The 27,790-nt window shown below is 38.9% G+C and overlaps 1 protein-coding gene across 1 annotated transcript in view; it reads right to left on the bottom strand.

The window, feature by feature from the left end:
• The window catches only part of ABCA13 (ATP binding cassette subfamily A member 13), a 471,542-nt gene that overhangs the window by 430,811 nt on the left and 12,941 nt on the right, over positions 1–27,790 (bottom strand). The window contains 2 exon segments of the mRNA XM_031013046.3: positions 13,405–13,528; positions 19,220–19,313. Coding sequence (XP_030868906.2) covers positions 13,405–13,528; positions 19,220–19,313 — 218 coding nt within the window.

Genomic DNA, 27,790 nt, shown 5'->3' with positions numbered 1-27,790 from the left:
TCATCAGGAAGAACATGAGCTTCAGGTGTGACCCAACATGGTACCATGGGAGTGCCTGCATCACCCCTCCCCCAATTCCAGGCAGCCCAGTGTGGAAAGATACTCCTTCTGATTAGGGGAAACAGAAGGAAGAGAGCAAGAGACTTCAACCGGTAACCCAGAGAATGCTCTCTTAACTTCCCTAAGTCCAACAAGGCTGATTATCTGGGAGTCTTCAAGAGTTGCAGCATTCTTGGGCTTAGGAATGAAACAGCTAGTGCTGAAACAGCTGCAGTGACCACAGGCTTAGGTCACAACATTTATTCCCCTTTGAATTCTTGGAAAGTCCTCTCAAGAAGGATGGGTACAAACAAGCCCAGACTGCAAAGATTGGAATAAATGCCTAACTCTTCAATGCTCAGCCATTAATGAACATCCATAAGCATCAAGAACATCCAGAAAAACACAACCTCACCAAACAAACTAAGTAATCAGTGACCAATCCTGCAATGACAGAGATATGTGACCTCTCAGACAGCGAAATGTAATATAAATATAATAATATAAATTGGGTGCATCCAACTCCGGAGCATCCATATATAAAAAGCAAATATTAACAGAGCTAAAGAGAGAGAGATCTCAATATAATCACAGCTGGAGACTTTGACACCCCATATTTTGCATTGAACAGATCATTTAAACAGAAAAGCAATGAAGAATCATTTGATTTTATCTACACTATAGATGAAATGAACCTAATAAACATTTACAGAACATTCCATCCAACAGCTACAGAATCTGCATTCTTCTTTTTAGAACATGGAACACTCTCAAGGATATATTATATATTAGGCCACAAAATAAGTCTAAAAAAATTCAAAATAATTAAAATTATATTAAGTATCTTTTCTGACCACAATGGAATAAAACTAGATATCAATAACAAGATCAACTTTGCAAGTTGTAAAAACACAGAAATAGTGAACAATACGCCCCTGAATTACCACTGGGTCAATGAAGAAATTAAGAAGGAAATTTTAAAATTGTTTAAAAAAAAATCAAAATAGAAAAACAACGTACCAAAACCTGTGGGATACAGCAAAAGTAGTATTAAGAGGCAAGTTTATAGCAATAAATGCCTACATCACAAAAGTTTTAAAAAAAGAAAAAAAACTTCAAATAAACAACCTAACTATGTGATATGGTTTGGCCATGTCCCCACCCAAAATCTCATCTTGAATTGTAATCCCTATGTGTTGTGGGAGGGACTTCATGGGAGGTAATTAGATCATGGGGGCAGTTCCCCCATGCTCTTCTCATGATAGTGAGTGAGTTCTCATGAGATCTGACGGTTTTATAAGGGGCTTTTTCCCCCTTTGCTCTATGCTTCTCTCTCCTGCCGCCATGTGAAGAACATGTTTGCTTCCCCTTCCACCATGATTGTAAGTTTCCTGAGGCCTCCCCAATGGTGCAGAACTGTGAGTCAATTAAATCTCTTTACTTTATAAATTACCCAGTCTTGGGTATTTCTTCATAGCAGCATAAGAATTGACTAATACAGTATGCATCTTAAAGAATTAGAAAAGCAAGAACAAAACAAGCCCAAAATTAGTAGAAGAAATAATAAAGATCAGAGCAGAAGTTTTCTTTAAAAGATCAATGAAACAAAAAGTTTTTTTAATAGATACACAAAATTGATAAACCTTTAGCAATACTGACATAGGAAAAAAGAGAGAAGACCCAAATAAATAAAGTTTGAGGCAAAAAAGGAGAAATTACAACTGATGCCACAAAGATTCAAAGGATCATCAGAGACTACTGTGAGCAACTATATATCAATACATTGATTTGGTAGAAATTACATTGAATTTGCAGATTGCTTTTGGAAGCATAGACATTTTATTAATATTGATTATTGCAATCCATGAACATAGAATATCTTTCTATTTTTTGTGTGTCCTCGTCAACTGAAAAACTGAGAAGAAATAAATAAATTCCTAGATACATGCAACATACCAATATTGAACCACAAAGAAATCCAAAATTTGAATAAACCAACAACAGGTAATAAGATAACAGTAATAAACATTCCCCCATCAAAGAAAAGCTCAGGACCCAAACAATGGCTTCACTGCTGAATTTTACCATTTAAACAAGAATTAATACTAATCCTACTCAAACTAATCCAAAAGGTTGAAGAGGAAGGAGTGCTGTCAAACTCGTTCTGCAGTGCCAGTATTACCCTGATACCAAAACCAGACATATACACAAAAAAATAACAAAAAAGAAAACCAGAGGCCAATATTTCTGATGAACATAGATGCAAAAATTATCAACAAAATACTGACAAAACTGAATTTAATATTACATTTAACTGAATTTAATATTACATTTAAATTTACATGTAAATATAATATTACATTTAATATTACATTTATTATGACCAAGTGGGATTCATCCATCCCAAGGATGCAAGAGTGATTTAACATATGCAAATTAATCAATGTGATACATCACATCAAAAGACAAAGGACAAAAACTATATAATCATATCAACAGATGTTGAAAAAGCATTAAATAAAATTCAACATTCCTTTATGATACAAACTCTCAAAAAACTGGATATAGAAGGAACACAATCAAGCACAATAAACACCTCATATGACAAAACCACAGCTACTATCATACTGAACAGGGGAAAACTGAAGACCTTTTCTTTAAGATTTGGAACTGGAATGCCCACTTTCACTACTTTTATGCAACATAACACTGAAAGTCCCAGCCAGAACAATCCAGCAACAGAAAGAAATAAAGGGCATCCAAACTGGAAAGGAAGAAATCAAATTATCCTTGTTTGCATATAACATGATCTCATATTTAGAAAAACCTAAAGACTCCACCAAGAAACTATTAGAACTGATAAACAAATTCAGTAAAGTTGCAGGATACAAAATTAACAAAGAAAAATCAATAGCATGTATATACACTAACAGTGAACAATGTGAAAAAGAAACCAAGAAAGCAATCCCATTTATAATAGCTACAAATAAAATAACATACCTAGGAATAAACCTAACCAAAAAAGTAAAAAATCCTTGCAATGAAAACTATAAAACCCTGATGAAAGAAATTGAAGAGGACACACAAAAAGTTAGAAAGATGTTCCGTGTTCATGGATTGGAAGAATCAATATTATTAAAATGTCCATCCTCCCCAAAGCAATCTTCAGATTCAATGCAATCGCTATGAAAATACCAAAGATGTTCTTCATAGAAATAGAAAAAAAAATCATTTTTTAAAATCCTAAAATTTATATGCAACTACAAAGACCTAAAATAGCCAAAGCAATCCTCAGCAAAAAGAGCAAAGCTGATGGCATCACATTACCTGATTTCAAAATATACTACAAAGCTTTAGTAACCAAGTCAGCACAGTACTGGCATGAAAACAGACACATAGACCAATGGAACAGAACAGAGAACCCAGAAATAAATCCACGCATTAAATTCCTCATTTTTTACAAAGGCTCCAAGAACATTCAATGAGGAAAGAACAGTCTCTTCAATAAATGCTGCTAAGAGTGGATATCCTTATGCAGAATGAAACTAAACCCCTATCTCTTGCCATATTAAAAAAAATCATAATTGATTAAAGACTTAAATCTAAGACCTGAAACTATGAAACTAACAGAATAAAACTTTGGGGAAACACTCCAGGACATAGGTCTGAGCAAAGATTTCTTGAGTAAGGCCTCAAAAGCACAGACAACAAAAGTAAAAATGGACAAATGGATCACATCAAGCTCAAAAGCTTCTGCACAGCAAAGAAAATAATATAACAAACAAAGTTAAGAGACAACTCGCAGAATGGGAGAAAAGATCTGCAAACTACACATATGACAAGGGATTAATAACCAGAATATATAACAAGCTCAAACAACTCAATACAAAACAAACAAACAATTCAATGAAAAATAGGCAAAAATCTGAATAGACATTCCTCAAAAGAAGACATACGAATGGGTCACTAGGACATGAACACTTGCTTAACATCACTACTCATCCAAGAAGGGCAAATCCAAATTACAATGAGATATGATCTCATCCCAGTTAAAATGGCTTTTATTAAAAAGACAAGCAATAGCAAATGTTAGTGAGGGGTTGGGAAAAAGGAACTCTTGTACACTGTTGGCAGGAAAGTAAATCAGTACAGCCACTATGGAGAACAGAAGGGAGGTTTCTCAAAAAACTAGAAATAAAACTACCATATAATCTAGCAATCCAACTGCTGTGTATAAATCCAAAAGGAAAAAAAAAAACAGAGACATCTGCACTCTCATGTTTATTGCAGCATTATTCAAAACAGCCAAGCTATGGAATCAACCTTAGTGTTCATCAACATATAAATGGATAAAGAAAATGTAGTACATATATTATTCAGCCATAAAAAAGAATGACATCCTGTCATTTGCAACGACAAGGATGGAACTGGAAGGCATTATGTTAAGTGAAATAAGCCAGGCACAGAAAGACAAATATTATGTGTTCTCACTTATATGTGGGAGCTTAAAATAATTAAACTCATAGAGACAGAGAGTAGAATGATAGTTACCAGAGGCTGAGAAGGGTAGTGGTGAGGTGGGAGATATAGAGGGGATAAGTAACGGGTACAAAAGTGCAGTTAGATAGAAGGAGTTGGATCTAATGTTGAGTAGCACACTGGGATGACTATAGATAACAATAATTTATTACATATTTCAAAATAAAAGAGTGAAACTGGAATGTTCCTAACACACTCACACACACACACTCACACAAATGATTTATACTTTAGATGATGGATATCCTGATTACCCTGATTTTATCATTATGCATTGTGTATTTGTATCAAAATATTGCACATACCTCAGAAATATATAAAACTAGTATGTATCCACAAAAATTAAAAATAAAGACTTTTAAAATATATATTCAGAAACAAAAAGTTTTTTTAAAAATTAACCAAAAAAACAGAAGAGAACACCCTGGGTCATCCTTACCCATGGGAAAAATAAAAAGGAATGAATTATAGTCATCTGTCACTTAAAGAAGAGAATGTACTGTGGGAAATGCATTCTTAGGCAATTTCATCATGTGTGAACACCACAGAACATGCTTACACAAACCTAGATGGTGGAGCCTACTACATACCTAGCCATGTGGTGTAGCCTATTGCTCTTAGCCTACACACCTGTACAGCATGTCATTGTACTGAATACTGTAGGCAGTTGTAATACAATGGTAAGCATTTGCATGTCTACACATATATAAAGTACAGTTAAGATATGGTATTATAATTCTATGTGACCCCTGTCATATATGCAGTCCATTGTTGACTAAAATATTGTCAAGTGGTGCATGACCATACTAATACACACAACCACATAAATAAATCTCAAAACATTTTACTGGGTGAAAGAAGCCAAACACCAACGATATATCCTTTATATAAAATTTAGAAAAGGCAAATCTAATCTAGATGACTAAAAGCAGACAAGCTATTGCCTGGATCTGAAGGTGTGGGGTGAGTGGAGGTAGGTTGGACTGGGATAGAGCACAGGAGAATTCTGAGGATAATGAAAATGCTTTATATTTCAATCATGATAGTGGTTACACAGGTGCATAGACATGTCAAATTCATTGAAATGTACTCTTAAATGTTATTGTATAGATCAATAAAGTTGATTTTTAAAATTAACTTTATTTCCATTACACAAGCAATGATAAGTAACATAGTGTAACTTTTTAAAAAATACTATTTGCAATAGCAACAACAAATATAAAGTAACAAGGAAGTAAGTTAACGAAAGATATGCATAACCTTCATGAAAAAATACTATAAAGCTATGTTGAAAGACACTAAAGAAAACCTAAATAAATTAAATAATGCATCAGGATCGCAAGATGCAATGGAACTCCAATAAAAATCCCAATAATATTTTTCACTGACTTGTACAACAAGGTTGTTACACTTACATGGAAGAACAAAGACTTCCCTAAAGGAGAAGTGCAAGATAGAGACATTTACTCCTTCAGATATCAAGACATTAGAAAGCTACAGTAAGACAGCAGGGTATAGTTCAAGGAATGGCTGGGGCTATAACAAGTTGGAGAAGCCAGACGCAGATGCACCACATACAAAAACTTAATTCATGTCACAATGGGATTACAAATCAACGTGAAATTGATAAACTGTTTAATAATACAACTGAAAAAATACTTATCCAAATGGAAAAAAAATGCAGTTAAATCATTACCTTCACCATACATAGACGTAAAACCCAGATGAATTCAAGACCAGCGGGTGAAAGGAAAAACTATAATACTTTAAGAAGATAATGTAAGAAATTATCTTTATAACCTGAAGTAGGAAAGAAAACAAAATTGAAATACTAAACATGGTGTAAAAATAAAATAAGTTTTATTGGAGGAGAAATTTAAAAATAAAAACCTAGCAAAAAGCACGTAATTCCCAAGTTTTCAACAGTCCATCAAGAGACATGCCTAGGCAGGGCAAGGAGAGAACCCCAGGACAGAGACCCAGCCCTAAAATGCTCTATTGCAGGTAGACAAGTGACTGCAGTTACAGGGAGGGCTTCCTTAGGCAAGTGGCTGGGTCGGGAGGGGAGACTCTGGGCTCAGGAGCTTGGATCGTTTTTTCTTTCTTCACTCACCCCTCCTGGGCCAGCTCTCCACTAAGTTATGAAAGGGGCTGGGAAATAAACCCCAGACCCATCCGGAGTTGTCTTTCCTCAGTGTGCAGAGGCCATGGTGCTGCATCGCGAGCAGGTAGCTGACCACGACAGAGCTGACTGCATATAGAAGAGGAAGACCCTGGGCTGTGTAAGGGCTGGACAGATGGGGAATACAAAAAGAGAAAGGCCGACCATGCCGTGGAAGGTGCAGAGGAAGGGGAGGGAAGTACTCATCATTGTGGAGGGCCCCAAAGCGTCGGAATGGGACAGCAAGCACAGAAAGAATCCTTCTCCCTGGCGAATCTAATGCTGTTACGTCTCCATGTCAGGAAAGCCATTTAAGAAACAAGGATAGGCCGGGCGCGGTGGCTCACGCCTGTAATCCCAGCACTTTGGGAGGCCAAGGGGGGCAGATCACCTGAGGTCAGGAATTCAAGACCAGCCCGGCCAACATGGTGAAACCCCCTCTTTACTAAAAATACAAAAAATTAGCTGGGCATGGTGGCACCCGCCTGTAGTCCCAGCTACTCAGGAGGCTGAGGCAGGAGAATCGCTTGAACCCGGGAGGCGGAGGTTGCAGTGAGCCCAGATCGCGCCACTGCACTCCAGCCTGGGCAGCAGAGCCAGACTCTGTCTCAAAAAAAAAAAAAAAAAAAAAAATTATAAGTCTAGGAGGCGGAGGCTGGGGTGAGCCGAGATCTCATCATATCACTCCAGCGTGGGCAACAAGAAAGAAACTCCGTCTCAGAAAAAAAAAAAAAGAGTGTCAAGAGAGTGAAAAGCAAACTGAGAAGCTGAGGTGAGGCAGCAGCAGGTGATAATCAAATAAGGCTGAGAACCAGGCAGTATGGTGGTTGGAAAAGAGGCAGAGAGGGTCAGATGATTCTCAGGGGGTCTGGGCATGTTTGAGAATGGAGAAGAAAATAAATTAAAATATTGATGACCACCAAATGAGACCAGTAGGAAATGGTTGGAAACATTTCAAGAAACTGGAAATGAAAGGTCACCCAATCAAAGCCCAGAAGGCAAGGCACCGGGTGCTGTAGACTAAGGGTGGGAGTGCCCCGGCATGGGTATGGCGATCGGCCGCCCGAAGGTTGTCAGTGAAAGGGAAGTGAGGGTCGGGTTTAGACAGCACATTCGCATTACAAAGCATTTTAAATTAAACAAAATAGGAGTGACCACTAACACAAGAATATCCACTTCTGTTGCCTGCAGTGCTTCATATTTCTGCTCTGAAATCCTCTTGTTAAAATGAAGGGGAAACCCCCCAACAAAGGCAGGAATGAGGAAGCTGATTTTCATAACCATAAGCTACATCAGAGGGTACCCAGGATTTCTGCCCAAAGTGAACTTACCTGAGGAATTAGGGAGGTCATGGAAACTTATTGAGAGGTGGCAGCGTGCTGGCAGTCCTCACAGCCCTCGCTTGCTCTCAGCGCCTCCTCTGCCTGGGCTCCTACTTTGGCGGCACTTGAGGAGCCCTTCAGCCCACCACTGCACTGTGGAAGCCCCTTTCTGGTCTGGCCAAGGCCGGAGCCCACTCCTTCAGCTTGCGGGGAGGTGTGGAGGGAAAGGCGCGAGCGGGAACCGGGGCTGCGTGCGGCGCTTGCGGGCCAGCTGGAGTTCCGGGTGGGCGTGGGCTTGGCGGGCCCCGCACTAGGAGCAGCCGGCCGGCCCTGCCGGCCCCAGGCAATGAGGGACTTAGCACCCGGGCCAGCGGCTGCGGAGGGTGTACTGGGTCCCCCAGCAGTGCCAGCCCACCGGCGCTGCGCTCGATTTCTCGCCGGGCCTTAGCTGCCTTCCCGCGGGGCAGGCCTCGGGACTGCAGCCCGCCATGCCTGAGCCTTCCCCCGCCTCTGTGGGTTCCTGTGCAGCCCGAGCCTCCCCGATGAGCGCCGCCCCCTGCTCCACGGCGCCCAGTCCCATCGACCGCCCAACGGCTGAGGAGCGCGGGCGCACAGCACCGGGACTGGCAGGCAGCTCCACCTGCAGCCCTGGTGCGGGATCCACTGGGTGAAGCCAGCTGGGCTCCTGAGTCTGGTGGGGCCTTGGAGAACCTTTATGTCTAGCTCAGGGATTGTAAATACACCAATTGGCACTCTGTATCTAGCTCAAGGTTTGTAAACACACCAATCAGCACCCTGTGTCTAGCTCAGGGTTTGTGAGTGCACCAATTGACACTCTGTATCTAGCTGCTCTGGTGGGGCCTTGGAGAACCTTTATGTCTAGCTCAGGGATTGTAAACACACCAATCGGCACTCTGTATCTAGCTCAAGGTTTGTAAACACTCCAATCAGCACCCTGTGTTTAGCTCAAGGTTTGTGAGTGCACCAATGGACACTCTGTATCTAGCTGCTCTGGTGGGGCCTTGGAGAATCTTTATGTCTAGCTCAAGGTTTGTAAACACACCAGTCAGCACCCTGTGTCTAGCTCAGGGTTTGTGAATGCACCAATCGACACTCTGTATCTGGCTACTCTGGTGGGGCCTTGGATAACCTTTATGTCTAGCTCAGGGATTGTAAATACACCCACCGGCACTCTGTACTTAGCTCAAGGTTTGTAAACACACCAATCAGCACCCTGTGTCTAGCTCAGGGTTTGTGAGTGCACCAATCCACACTTCTGTATCTAGTTCCTCTCGTGGGGCCTTGGAGAACCTTTGTGTCAATACTCTGCATCTAACTAATCTGATGGGGAAGTGGAGAACCTTTGTGTCTAGCTCAGGGATTATAAATGCACCAATCAGCGCCCTGTCAAAACAGACCACTGGGCTCTACCAATCAGCAGGATGTGGGTGGGGCCAGATAAGAATAAAAGCAGGCTGCCCTAGTCAGCAGCAGCAACCCACTGGGGTCCCCTTCCACAGTGTGGAAGCTTTGTTCTTTTGCTCATTGCAATAAATCTTGCTACTGCTCACTCTTTGGGTCCACACTGCTTTTATGAGATGTAACACTCACCGCAAAGATCTGCGGCTTCACTCCTGACACCAGCGAGACCACGAGCCCCCCGGGAGGAACAAACAACTCCAGACACGCCGCCTTAAGAGCTGTAACACTCACCGCGAAGGTCTGCAGCTTCACTCCTGAGCCAGCGAGACCACGAACCCACCAGAAGGAAGAAACTCCGGACACATCCGAACATCAGAAGGAACAAACTCCAGACGTGCCACCTTAAGAGCTGTAACACTTACCACGAGGGTCCGCGGCTTCATTCTTGAAGTCAGTGAGACCAAGAACCCACCAATTCCAGACAAATTATGAACTAAATTAACTGTGATATTTGCCTTCAAGATTTTTTGTTTTTTTGTTTTTTGTTTTTGTTTTTTTGAGACAGTCTTGTTCTGTTGCCCAGGCTGGAGTTTAGTGGTGCGATCTCAGCTCACTGCGGCCTCTGTCTCCCTGGTTCAAGCTCTTCTCCTGCCTCAGCCTCCTGAATAGTTGGAACTACAGGTGCCTGCCACCACGCCCAGCTAATTTTTGTATTTATAGTAGAGACAGGGTTTCACCCTGTTGGCCAGGGTGGTCTCGAACTCCTGACCTCGTGATCCACCCGCCTCAGCCTCCCAAAGTGCTGGGATGCCAGATGAGTTGGTCTCCTCTGTGTGAGACACCCATGGGAAGCCATGGGCAGCTTCTGAGGAGAAAAGTCTCCTTACTGCCTTCCTGTTTTTATTCCTGAGAGCATAACAGCTCCGCGGCATTCCACAGGTTGCTCAGGGAGATAACACTCCCTTGAAGCAGTGGAGTATAGTCAAACATCTTGGCTCCTCCTGAAACCCGCTCCCACCCATTTCAGTCCAGATAAGTTAAAGATCTTAAGTAGTTTAGACACACGCCTTTGCTCAAGGAAATTCACGGAAACCGCCACTGCTATACTTCTTATTGAATGACTCAGGAGTTCTCCTTCACTGATTAATCCTTTTCCTCATCCTTTCCTCCCCCTCCCATCTGCCCTAAGAACAAAGAGCTTGTAAACCAATAAATTAGGCGGAGCCTGAGAGCTCTGCGCGGTGAGCGAGCCTCTGACGCTTAGGACCCCTGGACCTGCCTTTGAACTCTTATTCTGTCTCTATTTCCTTTGTCTCCGCTGGACTCGGGGTACCTGCCAGGTGGTGTGGGGCTGGTTTCCCCAACAACCCAAAGCGCTGGGATTACAGGCGTGAGCCACTGCACCCAGCCGCTTTCAGGTATTTTTTAACTGAGACAATTACCACAAAATAATCAGGAGTGAGTCTTTATTTATGGGCTTGAACTTCAATTGAATCCACACTTACTCCAATATGAAAACGCATGAAATCTGCTTGGTCAAGTGGCTGAGTCTGAAACCAGAGGCCCTACTGACAGTGTGCTTCACTCTTTCTTGTCTCCTTTCTCCCTCTCCCTCTTTCCTTACTCCTTACAATTTCCTTTCCCTATTTTATTTTGTATTTCTTATACCTCTGACTTGGGCACTACCAGACAAAGTGAGGAATTTCATTCTTGGTTCTCAAAGTTAAAGGCTTTGCAATGCTGGTGAGCTATTAACCTGACTACCACTCTCAGAATGTTAGGTGAAGAATCTCACCAGGTTGCTTTTATAACCCCTGAATTTCTGCACATTGAAGTGAGGATGTTGATGTGGAAAAACACAAAGAAAACAAAGGTAGATTATTTCCTGATATCAAGTAATTTGGGGGGTTTTTTTTGTTTGAGAATGAGTCTCGCTCTGTCACCCAGGCTGGAGTGCAGTGGCGCAATCTTGGCTCACTGCGACTTCCCCCTCCTGGGTTCAAGCAATTCTCCTGCCTCAGCCTCCCGAATAGCTGGGATTACAGGCATCTGCCACATTGTCCAGCTAATTTCTTTGTATTTTTAGTACAGACTGGGTTTCACTATGTTGGCCAGGCTGGTCTTGAACTCCTGATCTCAGGTGATCTGCCCGCCTCGGCCTCCCAAAGTGCTGGAATTACAGGTGTGAGCCACCGTGCCTGGCCTTCAAGTAGTATTTTTATAATTGTTACAGCCGTAGTAATAAGAATTTGTTATTATCAACTCCCATTGGTTGAATGCCTCTGTGCCATGCATTGTGCTAGATGTTTTCTATATTTGTCTTTAACATTCACAACACTTGAAGTGAGTAAACAGATTCAAAGAGGTTAATTTGCACAGATTCACAGAACCACAGGTAACAGAGCCAGTATTGTTTAGCCACAAAATCATATTCTTTCCACTTCAACATCATTTAAACCTCCCAATCCAAGTAAGCAAGAGACATAAGAAAGACTTGAAATAAAGACGCTGCTAAGTCTCAAGCTCTTCTAATGCTTCCAAGAAAGATAGAGTTTTGTATATTTCCCTTCTCCACACATTCAAGAAAAGACCATTGAACTTTTCAGGGTTATCACTTTACAGTATTTTCAAATGAGCCTCTTTATATCATATTTCGATATGATTTGTCTCAGAAAAAGTAAGCACCTACTATGACCTGAAAGATGGCATCTCCCATCCCCATATTTTTACGTTGAAACGTAACCCCTAAGATGATATAGCGGAGGTGATTGGATCGTGAGAACAGAGCCTTCATGAATAGGATTAGTGCCCGTATTAAAGAGACCCTGGAGAGATGCCTCATCCCTTCCATTATGTGAGAACACAGCTGGAAGGTGTCATTTATAATGGAAAGGGTGCTCACCAGATACCAGATCAGCTGGCACCTTGATCTTGGACTTCCCAGCCTCCAAAACTAAGAGAAATAAATATTTGTTTCTTATAAGTCACACAGTTTATGGTATTTCATTATAGCAGCCCAGATGAACTAAAACAACACCATTTATAAATATTGTACCTGATATGCCGAAAATTATCTGGAAACTTTTAATTTTCCTCTTGTAACTTAGAGTTGGAAAATAAAGATCATATATGTCAACATTTGCTTTACATTTAAATATCTTAGATTGTTTAATATTAGTAAATATAGATTAAATAAAACTCAGATCATTCATACCTGATAAATTCAAACTATCATAATCCACTAGCCACTTCCTTCCCTTCCTAACTTCACCTGGGAGAAGTTTCCAGGGCATTCAGGATCCCCCAAGTTAAACCTCCTCACTTTGTCTCTTCTCACATGAAATATCTTCTTCTCCTTCTCTTCTTGAGTTTAAGGCCAACTGACACTGTAGGCAACCACAGGCATAGCTCAGCATTCAGAGACTCAGAGAAGGCAACTTAACTGTCCTGTAGTCCGTTTAGGTGATTTATGACAAATAAAGAGTTACTGCCCAGTTTTATTTTCCCTCAGCTGGGGACAAGATTCTAGTCAACTAGTAGCACAGGAGAAAAAACCCAGTAGGTAGCTCAAAAAATAATTGTTCTGGGGGCATGTGGCACTAAAATGAAAAGTTGGCTAGACAAGTAATTTTGAAGTCAGAGTTTTAACCTACAGAAAACAAATTATCACATGCAAATGGCATTTGCTAATCAGTTATTACTCTGTGAGTCCTGCAAGTGGCAGTGGAAAGATCTCCTGCTGGAAGCTAACCATTAGTTGGAGGCAGAATTATGTGACTCTGAATTTAATAAAAGTTTAATTTCTATACTTCTCATGATCTCTGACCTATCCCAAATTATTGAGGCTTTACAAAAAGCAGAAGCCTGTTCTATGTATCAGCTTTCTGAGATTTCTGAAAAAGATCTTTGTGTTTCTCTTACCGAAAATGATGCTCCATTGACCCTTCATAGCTGAAGTTCCTACACCTTGATCCAGTGTTACAAAGAAGGCTTTGAACAAAGGGGATAACACCACAGCTGGGTAGATCTCGGGGCTGCAAATAACCTAGAAATAGATGCAAAGAAGAAATGAGTCCATATACCTGCTACCAGAAATGGAATTCCTGTTGAGTTGAAATTGTAATATATAACATCATATTATTATATTATTAACCTTGCTATTAATTTAAAGGAGATCTAAGGACTCAGACAAAAAGAATCAAACAAAATGGAAAAACCTTTATATCTAACACCTTTCTTGCAGGGTCAATACTCATGTTTCAAGGCAGAATGGCTCTGAGCAGCCATATAACTGCAGGATTCACAAGCTTCCCCATTCACTGAGTGGAAATAACCCTGATGCACAGCCAAGCTTCCAGACACGGCTCTCTGTAAACAAGCTGTGGGTAGGAAGAATAGAAAGGATGCTTCTTCCCATCTCATAAAAATGTAGGAGTTTTTAGTTTTGGCAAAAAAATTCAAGCTTAATGCAAGTTGAATTCTTAATGTTTAAATACAGTTGTTAAATATTGTATAATACAAAAAAATTGTCTACACTGAATAGGACTTTTCAGAACAAATGTCGCTACAAAATAGCCACCTCTATGGATAATGTGCTGTTTACACATCCCAACCATATCCTCCCTTCACACCATCAGGAGGGTGGGAGTGGTGAGGATGCTGATGGCTGCAGCAACATGAAACTTATGAGTACCAGCCCGTTTCTCCTGCACAGTACACCTGGTTTTCTATCACTTACCTTCCCTTTTCTCACTCCCTTTGCTCTTCAGGCTGCTGCAGCCGGGCCCTCCTCATCCTATCCCTCTACTGAACTGCCCTGGAAAACTTGTCAGCCCTTATCTACTTTGACTCCAGGTCAAATGTTCATTCTACCACACCTCACTACCTCCCCAGGGAGCAGACCTGGAATGGAGATGCCTGTCCAGCGCCCCAGTATTGCCAGGGCCCATCTGAAACCTGGAGCACTTTCCCAGGTCTCCCCAGGGTCTGTGACCGCTTCTTGTCTTTCTCTTTTCCCAGTCCCTGAAAGCCAGAACACAAAGGCAGCGCTGCCCTGACAGCAGTTTTCACATTCATGTGTAGCTCGAGGAAGCAGCAGCACCCTGGGCTTGTGCCTGTCCTCCTGCATGTGCAGCCTGCCCAAACCATAGGTGATCACAAGCCTAACTTCACCAGCACAAACAGAATTTACTGGGACAGACAGATAAATAAAGCTTCTCAAGCTTTAATCTCTCAAGGCACTTAACAGGAAATTTCACTTTCCTATGCAAATAATCTTAACTTTGGAAGATTATTTATTCTTAGTGAAAATACCCATATATGCAGTCTTTGGCTTCATTCTAAAGTTGTAAAATCCACATCACCTTTTCTAAGGTCCCTCTCAGTCACGGCACAAGAACGGGGCCAGCTCTTCCTGTAACAAGACAGGCACAGAACATCTTCCACATGGTGGTGACTTCAGGGGTCAGCAACAGTGCCCAGATAGTGCATTTCCTTGACATGACTTCTGTGTCCCATCTATCTCTCCAGGAACACATCAGAAATGGTGGCCCCACAGACAGTGCTCAGTGGGTCAGAGACTGAGGACTTCAGCCCTGGACACACTTTGTCTCCAAGATTAAAAACCTGGCATGGTAACATCAGGCCACCCCAAAACAGTGGGAAGCATGAGGGAGGGGGATGGGCATTTTTTGGTCATTGCCATAGCAAGGCCTGGTGCTGAGTGCATGCTCCTGACTGGCTTTCTCACCAAGTCCTCACAGGAGCCCTGGGAGCCAGGGGAAATTTGCTGTCTTTATGGAGAAGAGGCTCACAAAGGTTGCACGCCATGCCCATCCCCACAGAGCTGATGGGGGGCTTGATGGAGCTTCAACGTGCAGTCCTTGATCAATTTTGACTCTTGAGCCCCTTGAGGCTCTGACAAAGCCTTCCCTTCTGTAGGAAAGCTCATCTGCATATCTCTAGGAAACATTTCCAGTGTTTCTTTGGGCCACATCTTTGTTGGACTGTACTCCTGATACAAAGCAAGAGTTTGATAAATGTTTAAGGGATGGATGGAAACTTCGAGGATAAGGAACATCATAAGCTACCCTTTCCATAGGGCAGGACTGAGCTAGTACCACAGTGGATGGCAGACTTAGTGCTATCATTTACAACTAAATCATTCACAATTTTGCATTCGCCACTATCATTTTGAGGCTTCTTATCAGTCCTGATACCACGTTATCCTCTGGTTGCATGCAAGCTTTTTTTGCCCTGTTTTGCCCATTTCTCCTGCACAGTACACCTGGTTGTCTATCACTTACTTTCCCTTTTCTCACTCCCTTTGCTCTTCAGGCTGCTGCAGCCTGGCCTTCCTCATCCTATCCCTCTACTGAACTGCCCTGGAGAACTTGTCAGTCCTTATCTACTCATGCAGCAACAGCACCTGTCACTCTGCCATACCTCCTTCTTTCAGTGCTTCCCAGGCAGACTCCAAATCTCTTTGTTTCCCTTCCAGCACTCTGGTTGCTGCTTATTGTCTCCTCTGCTTGTCCCTTGAACGTGCTCTTCGTGAGGCCTATGTTCTGGAAGTTTCTCCTTCTTAGGTGTCCTCATCTATGTGATTCCAAATTCATAATCTGATTGATTAGGCGGCTCACTCTGACAATCTCAAGAGTCCCTCAAACTCAGGATGGTCATGTTGAGCACAGCTCCCCAAATCCCCCACATGTCCTGTGCCCTGTCAGTTCAGTGGGAGTACACTCTCCACTCAGCTGTTCCAGTCAAAGGCCTCCCTGTCCTCATGCATCCAGCCAGTTGTTTCTTCCCATCTTACCTCCTTCATGTCTGTTGAGTCTGCCCTCTTCGTACTGCTTCAGGGCACAACCATCTCTTGCCTGGTTACTCAAGAGTTCCACAAGTTGATCTTGCCTTCTCTAGTGTTGCTCTCCACCCATCCCAAATTCTGCCTTTTCCAGTGTCCAGAATGTGACCCCTAAATGCTCATTTTATTATGACCTTGCCTGAAACTTTTCAATGGCTCCTTCATGTTCTTTGAGAGTTCACCATCCTCAACATCATACAATGCCCTTTATTGATTTGACCCTGCTTACTACTTCAGCCACATCTCTGCCTTTTGGTTCTACTTTAGGTTTTTGTCCATGCTGTCTGCCCTGCCTAGACAATTTCTCCTCTGCACTCTCTTGTTCTGACAAAGTTGCACAGTGCCTCAGAAGCCTTTCTTTAGAATGGATTGGCTGACCCTCTTGTGTGCTCACATGGCTCCCTGTATAAAACCCCATCATGGCAATTTTCCCACTACATTGTAATAGTCTGGCCCTACAGTGAGCTCTGCAAAGGCAGGGAAAATGCCTTGTCCACCATTTTATTCTCAGCCTGAAACACAAAAGGCACTCAATACATATTTATTGAATAAATAAATAATAAAGTAGAAACCCTGAAAAGCTTTTTAGGTTTTCCTAAATGATATTTTACTCATATGGTTTTACATTTTTCCATTCTGCAACACACAATAGAGTCTCCAAACAACAAAGACAAACTGATAGGAATGGCCCTAATATGTGTAAAACCTAAATATAACTGACACACTGTTTTGGGTAAATCCCAACACTTATTAAACCCTTATTGATGTAATGATTAGAGTCAACCACATTATACATATTTAAGTGGTATAGCCTGATAGAGACAAAGCAGACCATTATTTCTCAAGGAGTGATGTTGTTAAGGTTTCAACCCAGAAAAACAAAATGGTCCATCTGACCATTTTCCTGAAGCACAGGAAGTTACCGGTAATAGTTTATCAGAGCATCACCATCACAATTGATAGCATCAACATAGTAATCACTATCATCACCATCAATATCATTTCCATCATTACCATCACTATCATCACCAACAACACCATCATCACTATTATCATCTCCATCGTAATCATCACCATCATCATTATCTCCACCATCATCTCCATTATCATCATCATCACCATCATTACCATCATCTCCATTATCATCAACATCATCACGGTCATCTCCATCATCATCACCATTATTACTATTATCTCCATCACAATCACTCTCCTCACTATCATTTTCATCATCAGTATCACCATCATCATCTCCATCATTATCATCACTATCAACACTGTCATCTCCATCATCATCTCCATCATTATCACCATAGTTACTATCATCTCCATTATCATCACCATCATCATTATCATCTCCATCATCATCATCACTATCATCTCCATCATCTCCATCATCATCACCATCATCACTATCATCATCTCCATTATCATCATCACTATTGTCTCCATCATCATCATAACCATCATCTCCATCATCATCACCACCATTACTACTATCGCCATCATAATTACACTTATCACTATAATCATCTTCATCATCATCACCATCATCCCTATCATCACCTCCATCATCATCATCACCATCATCACTATTATCTCCATCTTCTCCATTATCATTACTATAATCTTCATTATCATCAACATCAATATCATCATCATCATCACTATCATTACTCTTATCATCTCCATTATCATATCATCGCCATCATCACTATCATCTCCATCATCATCATCACCATCATCACTATCATCAGCACCATCATCATCATCACCATCATCACTATCATCAGCACCATCATCATCATCACCATCACTATTATCTCATCATCTCCATTATCATTACTATAATCTTTATTGTCATCAACATCAATATCATCATCACCATTATCACTATCATTACTGTTATCATCTCCATCATCATATCATCACTATCATCACTATCATCTCCATCATCATCACCATCATCTCAATCATAATCATCACATCATTACTATTATCTACACTATTGTCAGCATCATCACTATCATCATCTCCATCATCATTATCACTGTTATTATCTCCATCATAATCACTCTCATCACTATCATCATCTTCATCATCATCACCATCATCACTATTTTCACAATCATCATCTCCATCATTATTACTATCACCTTTATTATCATCAAGATCATCACTATCATCACCAGCATCATCACTATCATCTTCATCATTACTATTATCTCTATTATTATCACCATCATCACTATCATCATCTCCATCATCATCATCATCATAATTACTATTATCTACATCATCATCACTATCATCATCTTCATCATCATCATCACCTTCATTACTATCATCTCTGTCATCGCAATCACCACTATCATTATCTCCGTCACCATTATAACTATCATCACCATCATTATCATTTCTGTCATCATCATCACCATCATCTCCATCATCACCATCTTCACCACCATCATCATATCATCAGCATCATTATTTTCTCACCACCATCATCACCACCATCAACATTACTATCAGTATCATTCTGATAAACTATGAAATGCGTCTCCCACTTCTACTTCTTCTACTTTCTATATTTATAATGGCTATTTACTTATGCCCAGATTGTGTCAGTTTTAATTGGAAGAATAAATCTATGTGCTAGATTGAGTGAACCTGTGTGAATATCATTCTTAAAAGACAAAACCTAAATTGTGGCTTATTGATATATACTCCAGATATGTTGTTATTGTCATAATGAAACCCTATCTATTCATTTCACTCAGTATTCAGAGTTTATAAAAAACAAGAAAGAGTGCTATGAGGTTTTTTTCTCCAAAGGTTAATTCAAAAAGTATATTAAAAAGTGAAACTTACAAATGTCTCTGTATCTGGGAGGTTCTTGAAAACGAAGTACTGTCAGAATTACAAACAGGATACAAGGCCAGAAGAATTCAGCAAGGAAAAGGACCTAGAAAATTAAAAAAAAAAAATCACCTGAATAAATTGTAAGGTATTACAATATTTTCATCTCTTGAAGGAGGTCATTTTAATCCCTGCTGTGTGTCTCAAAACAGTCATTTGGGACAGGAGCCCACAGAGAAGGCCTAGTTCATTTATCATTGCATCCAGATCTGTGACTGTGTCATCTCCTTGTTCTTCTCCCATCAGACCCAGGTTTTGCTTCTTTCCTTTTTCTGCACATTTTTATTTATTGCAGAACTTATGACATTACAGAAATTAAAGAAATAAATAACTTCACCCATATTTCCCATACTTCAATACACCAACTATTTTTATTTTTCTAATTTCTTTAACATTTCTGACTTTTTTACCCAAATAGATATTTTGCTGGCTTTGGCAGTAGCATCCACTTCTCATTTACCTTCATTTTATGCATACTTTTCAATATTACCAAACGAGATTTATAACTATTAGCTTACTTGTTGCATAATATTCTTACCAAAGGAATATCCCATAATTCACACATTCTTCTGTTAAGTAACATTTTTGTGTATAAATAATCTTTCATTTGAATTATTTTCTTAAAATTAGAATAAACTCCTAAAACTAAGATTACTGGAGTAAAATCTCTTGACACAGACTACAAAAGAGCTACTCAAATAATTGCAATACTTTGTACAACCTCAAATTTTCAAAGTTAAAAGAAAATTAACTTTGACACATGGAATTTAATCATTTCACACATGGAATTTAATCATTTGAGGAAGAAAAAACCACCACCTATAAGGTATAGCCCAAAAAATTAATACAAAAGTCTCAATTGTCATAAAATTAATTTTACTGTCATCATTCTTCACTTGTTTTATGGTGGATAATCTTGTATTGAATTCATGTGACATCATTTTGCAAATACAAAAGTTTATAGCCAGACAAAAAGTAGGCAAGCCATTGAGTAAATGCACAAACAAAAACCTAAAAATCTGCAGGTTAAGAATGCTCCATCAAACACCAAAGAGGATATCTTACTGTTTCAGATTCCCAGTTATAATGCTTTGAACTAACATGAACTTCTGGTCACTTTGGTTTCTTTATTCTTTGAACTGCCGTGGTCATATCCCATTGCAGTAATCCTTCCTTGTAAGCAGATCTAAATGTGACCAGATGAGTGGCCTAAAGCCATGAAGACAAAACACAGGTGTAAAAGAGTTTTTCCATCCCTGGTATAATTAAAGAAGAAAAGAAATCACCCTCTTTGGCTGGGCACAGTGGCTCACACCTGTAATCCCAACACTTTGGGAGGCCGAGGCAGACGGATCACCTGAGGTCAGGAGTTCAAGACCAGCCTGGCCAACACGGTGAAACTGCATCTCTACCAAAAATACAAAAAAAATTAGCCAGGCATGGTGGCACACACCTGTAATTCCCGCTACTCAGGAAGCTGAGAAAGGAGAATCACTTGAACCCGGGAGGTGGAGGTTGCAGTGAGTCGAGACTGCACCACACTGCACGCCAGCCTGGCAACAGAGCGAGACTCCGTCTCAAATTAAAAAATTAAAAATAAATCACCGTCTTTGAAATATTCCATGAGGAAGTATTTATTGTGACAAAAAGTGCATCATGATTAAAAAGTTCTCTGACACACTCCTGAAACCTAGTTTCACACATTCTGATAACAAAGAAAATGCCTGCAGATCACCCTCTGGTTCAAGGGACCACAATTAAACCATAAAGAAAGGTCAAGGACGCTCAGGAGATAACTACTTATTTAAGTCATTTTGGTCATTCTTTGTAATAAATTAAAAAGTTACTGGAGTATTGGGGTAGGGAGGTGGTGGGGGAAGATTCCATCATTAATTCTGACTGAATATAAGTAAGCAAAATAAAAAATATACCTCATATTAAATGATAACTTGATAGCATTAAGAATAATAAACACATAATTTTCTTGGGTTTTTTATTCTGTTTCATTTTTAATAACATACAATAGCTATTTTTTAAGACAAGTAGTTGTATAAAAAACAGAAAATGGTTATAGAACCAAGACTCATATAACTTTTGACATTATAAATATTTAAATAAACATATGTATGGTTAAGAAATTTTAAAAGTACAGAAAGATTATAACCACTCTCCTATAGGATAAACTATCTATTTACAAAATACATGTATATGTATAACTAATGTGTTAGAACCAATTTTCCATAACAGCACTTATAGTTCTACCTTGCTACTTTTAAAGACTACATAATATTCCACCATAGGATTTAATTTATTTAACCAATCGCTTCATCATGAAAATTTGCATGTTTTTCTCTTTGGGGCCAGTGATATCATGAGGTTGTTCTTCTTTTATCAATTAAAGTGGTATTTACTTAGAAGAGAAGCATTTCTGCTTGAAATTGAAAACTCTCTTAGGAGTGTTTTTAAATTTTTTCTATTACATGACACTATTAAAATATTACAACTGGGAAAATTTTGCTCAAATTTGCAACAGTTTTCTTGAAAAGGTAAAGGCCATCAAAGTCAGACATATGTGTAGCATGAGTTTTGGTCCAAAACACCAAATATATTACTCTATTATAGTTGATTACAGATAACAAGACAGCAACATACTAAAACCAATGCACATTATGAAATCAAGTAGATGCAGTTCAATGAATCCCAGCTTTTAACTTCATGAGGTTTTTTTTACATATTTGGCTGACTTTTGTAAGTAGATCCGTGAGGTACCATTGCCAAATGGGATTACTGCACTAAAGTGTATATGATTTTTAATGTGGATTTTTAATTTGGACAGATGTAATGAAAATGCCCTCATTAAAAACTAAACCAATTATCATTTACTCTGATTGCACTCTCAATAGCACCTAGGATTAACAAACTTAATTTTTTGTCAAGCTGGTATGCAAAAACATAATGATAACTTTAGTTATTAAGATCAAGCATTTTTCACAAGTTAAGCATATAATAATTCCTTGCTTATTAACTCTGTTCTTCCAGTTGCCTATTTTTCTATTAAGTTGTTCTTTATTTTTACCGACTTATAAAGCATCATTTTGTATTTAGTTTTTTAATTAAAGAATTCAGCCTTTTCATGGCTTATGGTATTACAAATATTTTCTCCAACTTTGTATTTGCCTTTTTATTGTCTAAATCTTTCATGCCATTAATTTATCAATCATTTTATTTATAGTATCTGGATATTGTTCCCTTCACATGAAGACAACATCATTTAAAGGACCCTGCCAACGCCAAATTAAAATAGTAGTAACTCTAAAATCACAAATATTTTTCAGTCCAGTCTTAAAAATCCACATCCAATCTCTAGTTTCAAATGAAAATATTATTGGAAGAAAATAAAACCCTGAATCTTATCGTTGAGAAGTTTCTCTAAGCATCTTGAAATAATAACAGAATTCCAATTAAACCTAAAAAACAACATCTCAGAGTGTTTTATTTACAAGCTGGTCACTGACCCTTCTGAAAAGCACAAGTGAAAAAATATCTTTCATTGTTCTGAGTTTGAAGTTGCTCCATTCAAGAGAAAAGTAGCCAGACACCAGTTCTGCTGTGTCATTTTCCATTGTGTGTGAGTGAATCACCCTTTCATAAGACTATTTCTCTGCAGGGGTGCAAAGGCAGCCTTCCCTTTCTCATCACATTTTTAGTCACGTTTTTCTTCTTATATGTCATTATTATCCTCGAATCTTGCTTAACATTTCGAATCTTACCCCTGTTAAATAGGAATGCTGTCTGATTAATGCTAGGGCTTCACCGTATCTCGCACATCTCAGACCTTCCATTGCTGACTTCTTAACACCAGAAAGTGACCCAATCAGAAGCAGAAACTGGCACTTCTGCTGTCCAAATGCGCTGGCACAGATGCTGCCACAGGCTCTCCTCTCAAGAAAAATAACCGTCTGGTAAACCTATTAGCAATTAACAAAAACAATGCCCCCACTACCAAACCACCACAAAGCCCTCCTACTCTTCCAGGAGGGAAGCTCCGACCAGCAGAGGGTGGAAGCGTTCAGTCCTGTACCCCGGAGCTTTCCATCCGCAAGGCACTTCTCACCATGAATTTCGTGGATGCCCAGATCCCTGTTCCACTACCATTCCTCTCACCTTGTGGCCCGAGCATGAATATAAACCTTTCCATGTTTCCATCAGCACAGCTGAGCCACGATGGCATTTGGGAAGACATTAGCAACACATACAGATGAACAGGTACACAAAAAGGACTCCTGGGTAAAATGATACATTGAAACTTTCTCACAGACTTTTTCTTCTTCCAGACAAAATGGGCGGGGTGGGGGGAGAGAAAAGAAAATAAATTAGAGGAGGCAGGAATAAACTTGTATTTGCCTAATAGAAAAAAACTACCAAAACGTAAAAAAAAAGAAAAAAAAGTTTCTAGAGCAGATCAAATAAGCCTACCATACTTCAAACCCAACTCAGCTGACAATCTCTAAAGCCGTAACAATGTCTCCTCACAATCCTGGTGACTATCCCCAATACCCACATCCATGGAGATGAGCACCCCAAAGGAGTCCCCTTATCTCCTGCTTCTGACAGAGGAGTTGGAAAAACTGCTACTGAGAATGATCAAATAAACAAGGAAAGTGAACAATGAGGCTGACTCTTGAGGAAACCTCCAGGACTACATACAAAAATGTGAGAAGAATCCAAAGCTGGAGAGCAATTTCCACAAAATGAACTGAACATTACACAAAACGTTTAACAATTTTTCATAGGAGAGCACAGAGCCCAACTGGTCTAATAAAGGTTGTATTGCATCTCAGATGATTTCCCTCACTCTTCTCCATGGCTGTCCTGACCATTTCCAATCTTCTCCTTCTATAGATGATTAGAGCATACAGGCTATGCTTAGGGATCACACTAGATATTGAAGGAGAAATAAAACTGTTCCCAGATTTATTGAAAAGAGAGTCAAGAACAAATATAATACCTGGGCTGAACTCCCCAAGTATAGGTGGCAATAAAACAAAGAGCACAGCTGCTGTCTAAACATTAGGAAGGAAATAAACCAACAGAAAAAGAAAAAGAAAACAAAAGGAAGTCATAAAGCATGCCTGGAAAAGAAACAACTCAAATAAAATGAAGAATTTCTTTACAAGTGCCTCATTAAGAAGAACAGTTTAATAAGGACAAATATTCAGAAAACAAGGGCTCAGAAAAAAGATATAAACAAATAAGTAAAAAAGAGATTGTGGATCTAAGAAAAAAACAAAAAAATCATCACTGTAGAATTTTAAATGATTTAGAAACCATAAAAAGAAAATACATACTAGTTAAATTTCAATTGTTGGAATAAGAAACCGCTTACAATAACAATAATGATTTTTTAAAACATTTTAAAGGCAAAAATATTAAGACACAAAAGCTAATATATTTGAAAAACAAAGACTATACAACATAAGGAAAATTGGCACCCCCAAAGTAAAGAATCCAACAAATTGAACAAAATATTTTTTGAGGATATTCCTCAAAGATATAAGATAGGAGAATTTCCCTGAAATAGAGAAGATTTCATCTGCAGACTGAAAGAGTATACTATATATCAGAAAAATAAAATAAGCCATAGTTAAACTACGGCCATTAAACTTCAAGCTATTGAACTTCAAAAATAAACTATGACTACTACAGGTGTCTGGACAGACAAAAAAAAAAAAAAAAGGCAACTCCCTAACAAGAGGAGAAGAAAATCAGTCTGGCCTTAAATATATCCTCAAAACATTTCATGTTAGATGCCAATGCATCAACTTACAAAGTTCTAAGAGAAAAAAAGTAGGATTAAAAAAATGACACCCAGCCAAATGGCCTTTAAACAACAAATTTTACAAATATATATGTATATATATTTGTGATATATATAGAGAGACAGGGACTGATATATATATATATATATATATATATATACATATACACACACATATATATATATGCATATACACACAGATATATACATATTCTCAATAATGAAATAACACAGATAATATATTTACCAAACACCCTGAGGGGTGAAATGGCTTGGCAATGAATTCCAGACCAAATGAAAATGGAAGAAAATTTTAAATGAAGGAATATCACTTCCGCTTTCAGTAGTATGCTGACTAGAAATGACAGGGGCATTCCTGCTAAAAGAATGTCATTTTTCTTGCATTGCTGGTCTTTCTGGAAGTAAAATAAATCAACAAAGAGCTGAGGAGAGGAAAGTGACCAAAAAATAAATTAGAAAAAACAATTCATGAGCTGAATCTTTACATATAAGATTCAATTTAAGGGAGAGAGTGCCCCTCAAGGGGAGTGGAGAGAAAGTAGGAGTGGCTATATTTAAGTAACTAGTGGCTAAAAATTTTTTTAGAAAATATGAAAGACACAAGTCCAAATCCATAGATAAAGAATATACCACATTTACTAGGAAAGCTAAATCTACACTAAAACATGGTATAGTGAAACTTCAACACAACTAAGTAAAAGAGAATATCTCAATATCAATTCAAGAATAAGGACACATTACCTCAAAGAAATAATTAGAATTACTGAAGACTCATCAAAAATAAGAACCCAGAGATAGTTAAATATCTTTAAATTGCTGAAAGAAATTCTGTCAATCTAGAATTGTATACCCAGAAAAACAATCTCTCAGGAATGAGGCTAAAAGAAATTTTTCACATAATCAGAAACCAAGTTATCCAACAACAGACCTACACTAAAGAAACTTTCAAATAATATGCTTTAATTTCAAATAATGCTTAGATTAAACTCACTATTTGAAAGACAAGAATTATCAAGCTTGATTTCAAAAAGAAAATGCTATATGCTATTTAGAATGGCTGTAATTAAAATATAAAGACATAGAATGGTTAAAAGTAAGGAGATGAAAAAGATATGGTAGGTAAATATTAAACAAATTAGTTATGCTAATATCAAACAAAGAAGACTTTAAGACAAGGAAAGTTGTCATTCTTATCAATATATAAGGATATCAATCAATGATTGAGAGGATTAATACATAACAAAAAGATTGATACCAAAAAGTATAATAATATTATGAATGTGTATACTTAATCATTTAGCCTCAAAATATATAGCACAACAATTGCATTATATTACAATATTTTATTACAGGAAGAAAATTCTGAATTTACCTTCATAGGAGAAGAATCCAATACCTACCTCAATAACTTTCTACAACAGCAAGTATTAATCAAAAAAAAGTGTTTTTAAATAACATATGATTTGTATTATCAACAAAAGATAAAATATCTGGGGGAAATTTTTAACTAAAGTTTGTGCAATTATTTCATAAAGAAAATTATAAAACTTTATTGAAAGACAGCAAAGAGAAGCTAAATATATGAACAGATTAATATCATTACTGCATTAAAAAACTCAGTACCATAAAGATGTTAATCCTACCCAGATTGATCTATAGGCTCAATGCAATTCTAATGGAATTCCAAAAGGTTTTTTGTTTGTTTTGTTTTATTTGCTTTGATCTTGCTGTTGTTGTCATACTTAATGAGCTGATTCTAGAATGTATTTGGGAGAACAATGGTCAAAAATACTTGAGACAATTTTCATCAAGAGGTTGAAATAACTTGTCCTTTCATATAACAAAGCTTTCTGTAATAGTAATTAAAACACCTTGCTATTAGTTCCATAATAAGCAAAGCAACCTGTGGAACAGCCTAGCAACAGAGCTGTGCATATTTGGAGACTTGATATATGAGAAAGGTGGTTGACAAATCAAAGGGACAATAATTTCTTCTGCAACAAATTGTGCTATAAAACTGGTTATTCTGAGAGTGGAGATAGAGGAGGCAGGGATAGATTAGGTCTTTGTCATCATCATATAAAAAACTCTAAATATGAGAAAACAACAACAACAACAACTTTCAGCCTAGGCAACATGGAGAAACCCCATCTCTACAAAAAATACAAAAATTAGCCAGGCATGATGGTGTGCCCTTATAGTCCCAGCTACTTGGGGGGCTGAGGCAGGAGGATTGCTTAAGCCCAAGGGGTTGAGGCTACAGTGAGCTGTGTTCTCACCACTGCACTCCAGCCTGGATGAAAAAGTGAGACCCTGTCTCAATAAAAATTGAAAGAAACTGTCTTTTTATTTTTTTGAGATAGTCTTGCTCTGTCACCCAGGCTGAAGTGCAGTGGTGCAATCTCAGCTCACCGCAACCTCCGCCTCCCAGATTCAAGCAATTCTTCTGCCTCAGCCTCTCAGGTATCTGGGATTACAGGCATGCGCCACCATGCCTGGCTAATTTTTGTATTTTTGGTAGAGATAGGGTTTCACCATGTTGGCCAGGCTGGACTTGAACTCCATACCTCAAGTGATCTGCCCACCTCAGACTTCCAAAGTGCTGGGATTACAGGTGGGAGCCATCACACCTGGCCAAAAGTAAACGAAACTTTTTTAAAATGTTCAGAAGAAAACAGACAGTT

The sequence above is a fragment of the Gorilla gorilla genome, chromosome 6 (assembly GCF_029281585.2).
Source record: "Gorilla gorilla gorilla isolate KB3781 chromosome 6, NHGRI_mGorGor1-v2.1_pri, whole genome shotgun sequence".
Lineage (NCBI taxonomy): Eukaryota > Metazoa > Chordata > Mammalia > Primates > Hominidae > Gorilla > Gorilla gorilla.
The sequence above is the reverse complement of the archived record's forward strand: the minus strand, read 5'-3'. Positions and strand labels throughout refer to the sequence as shown.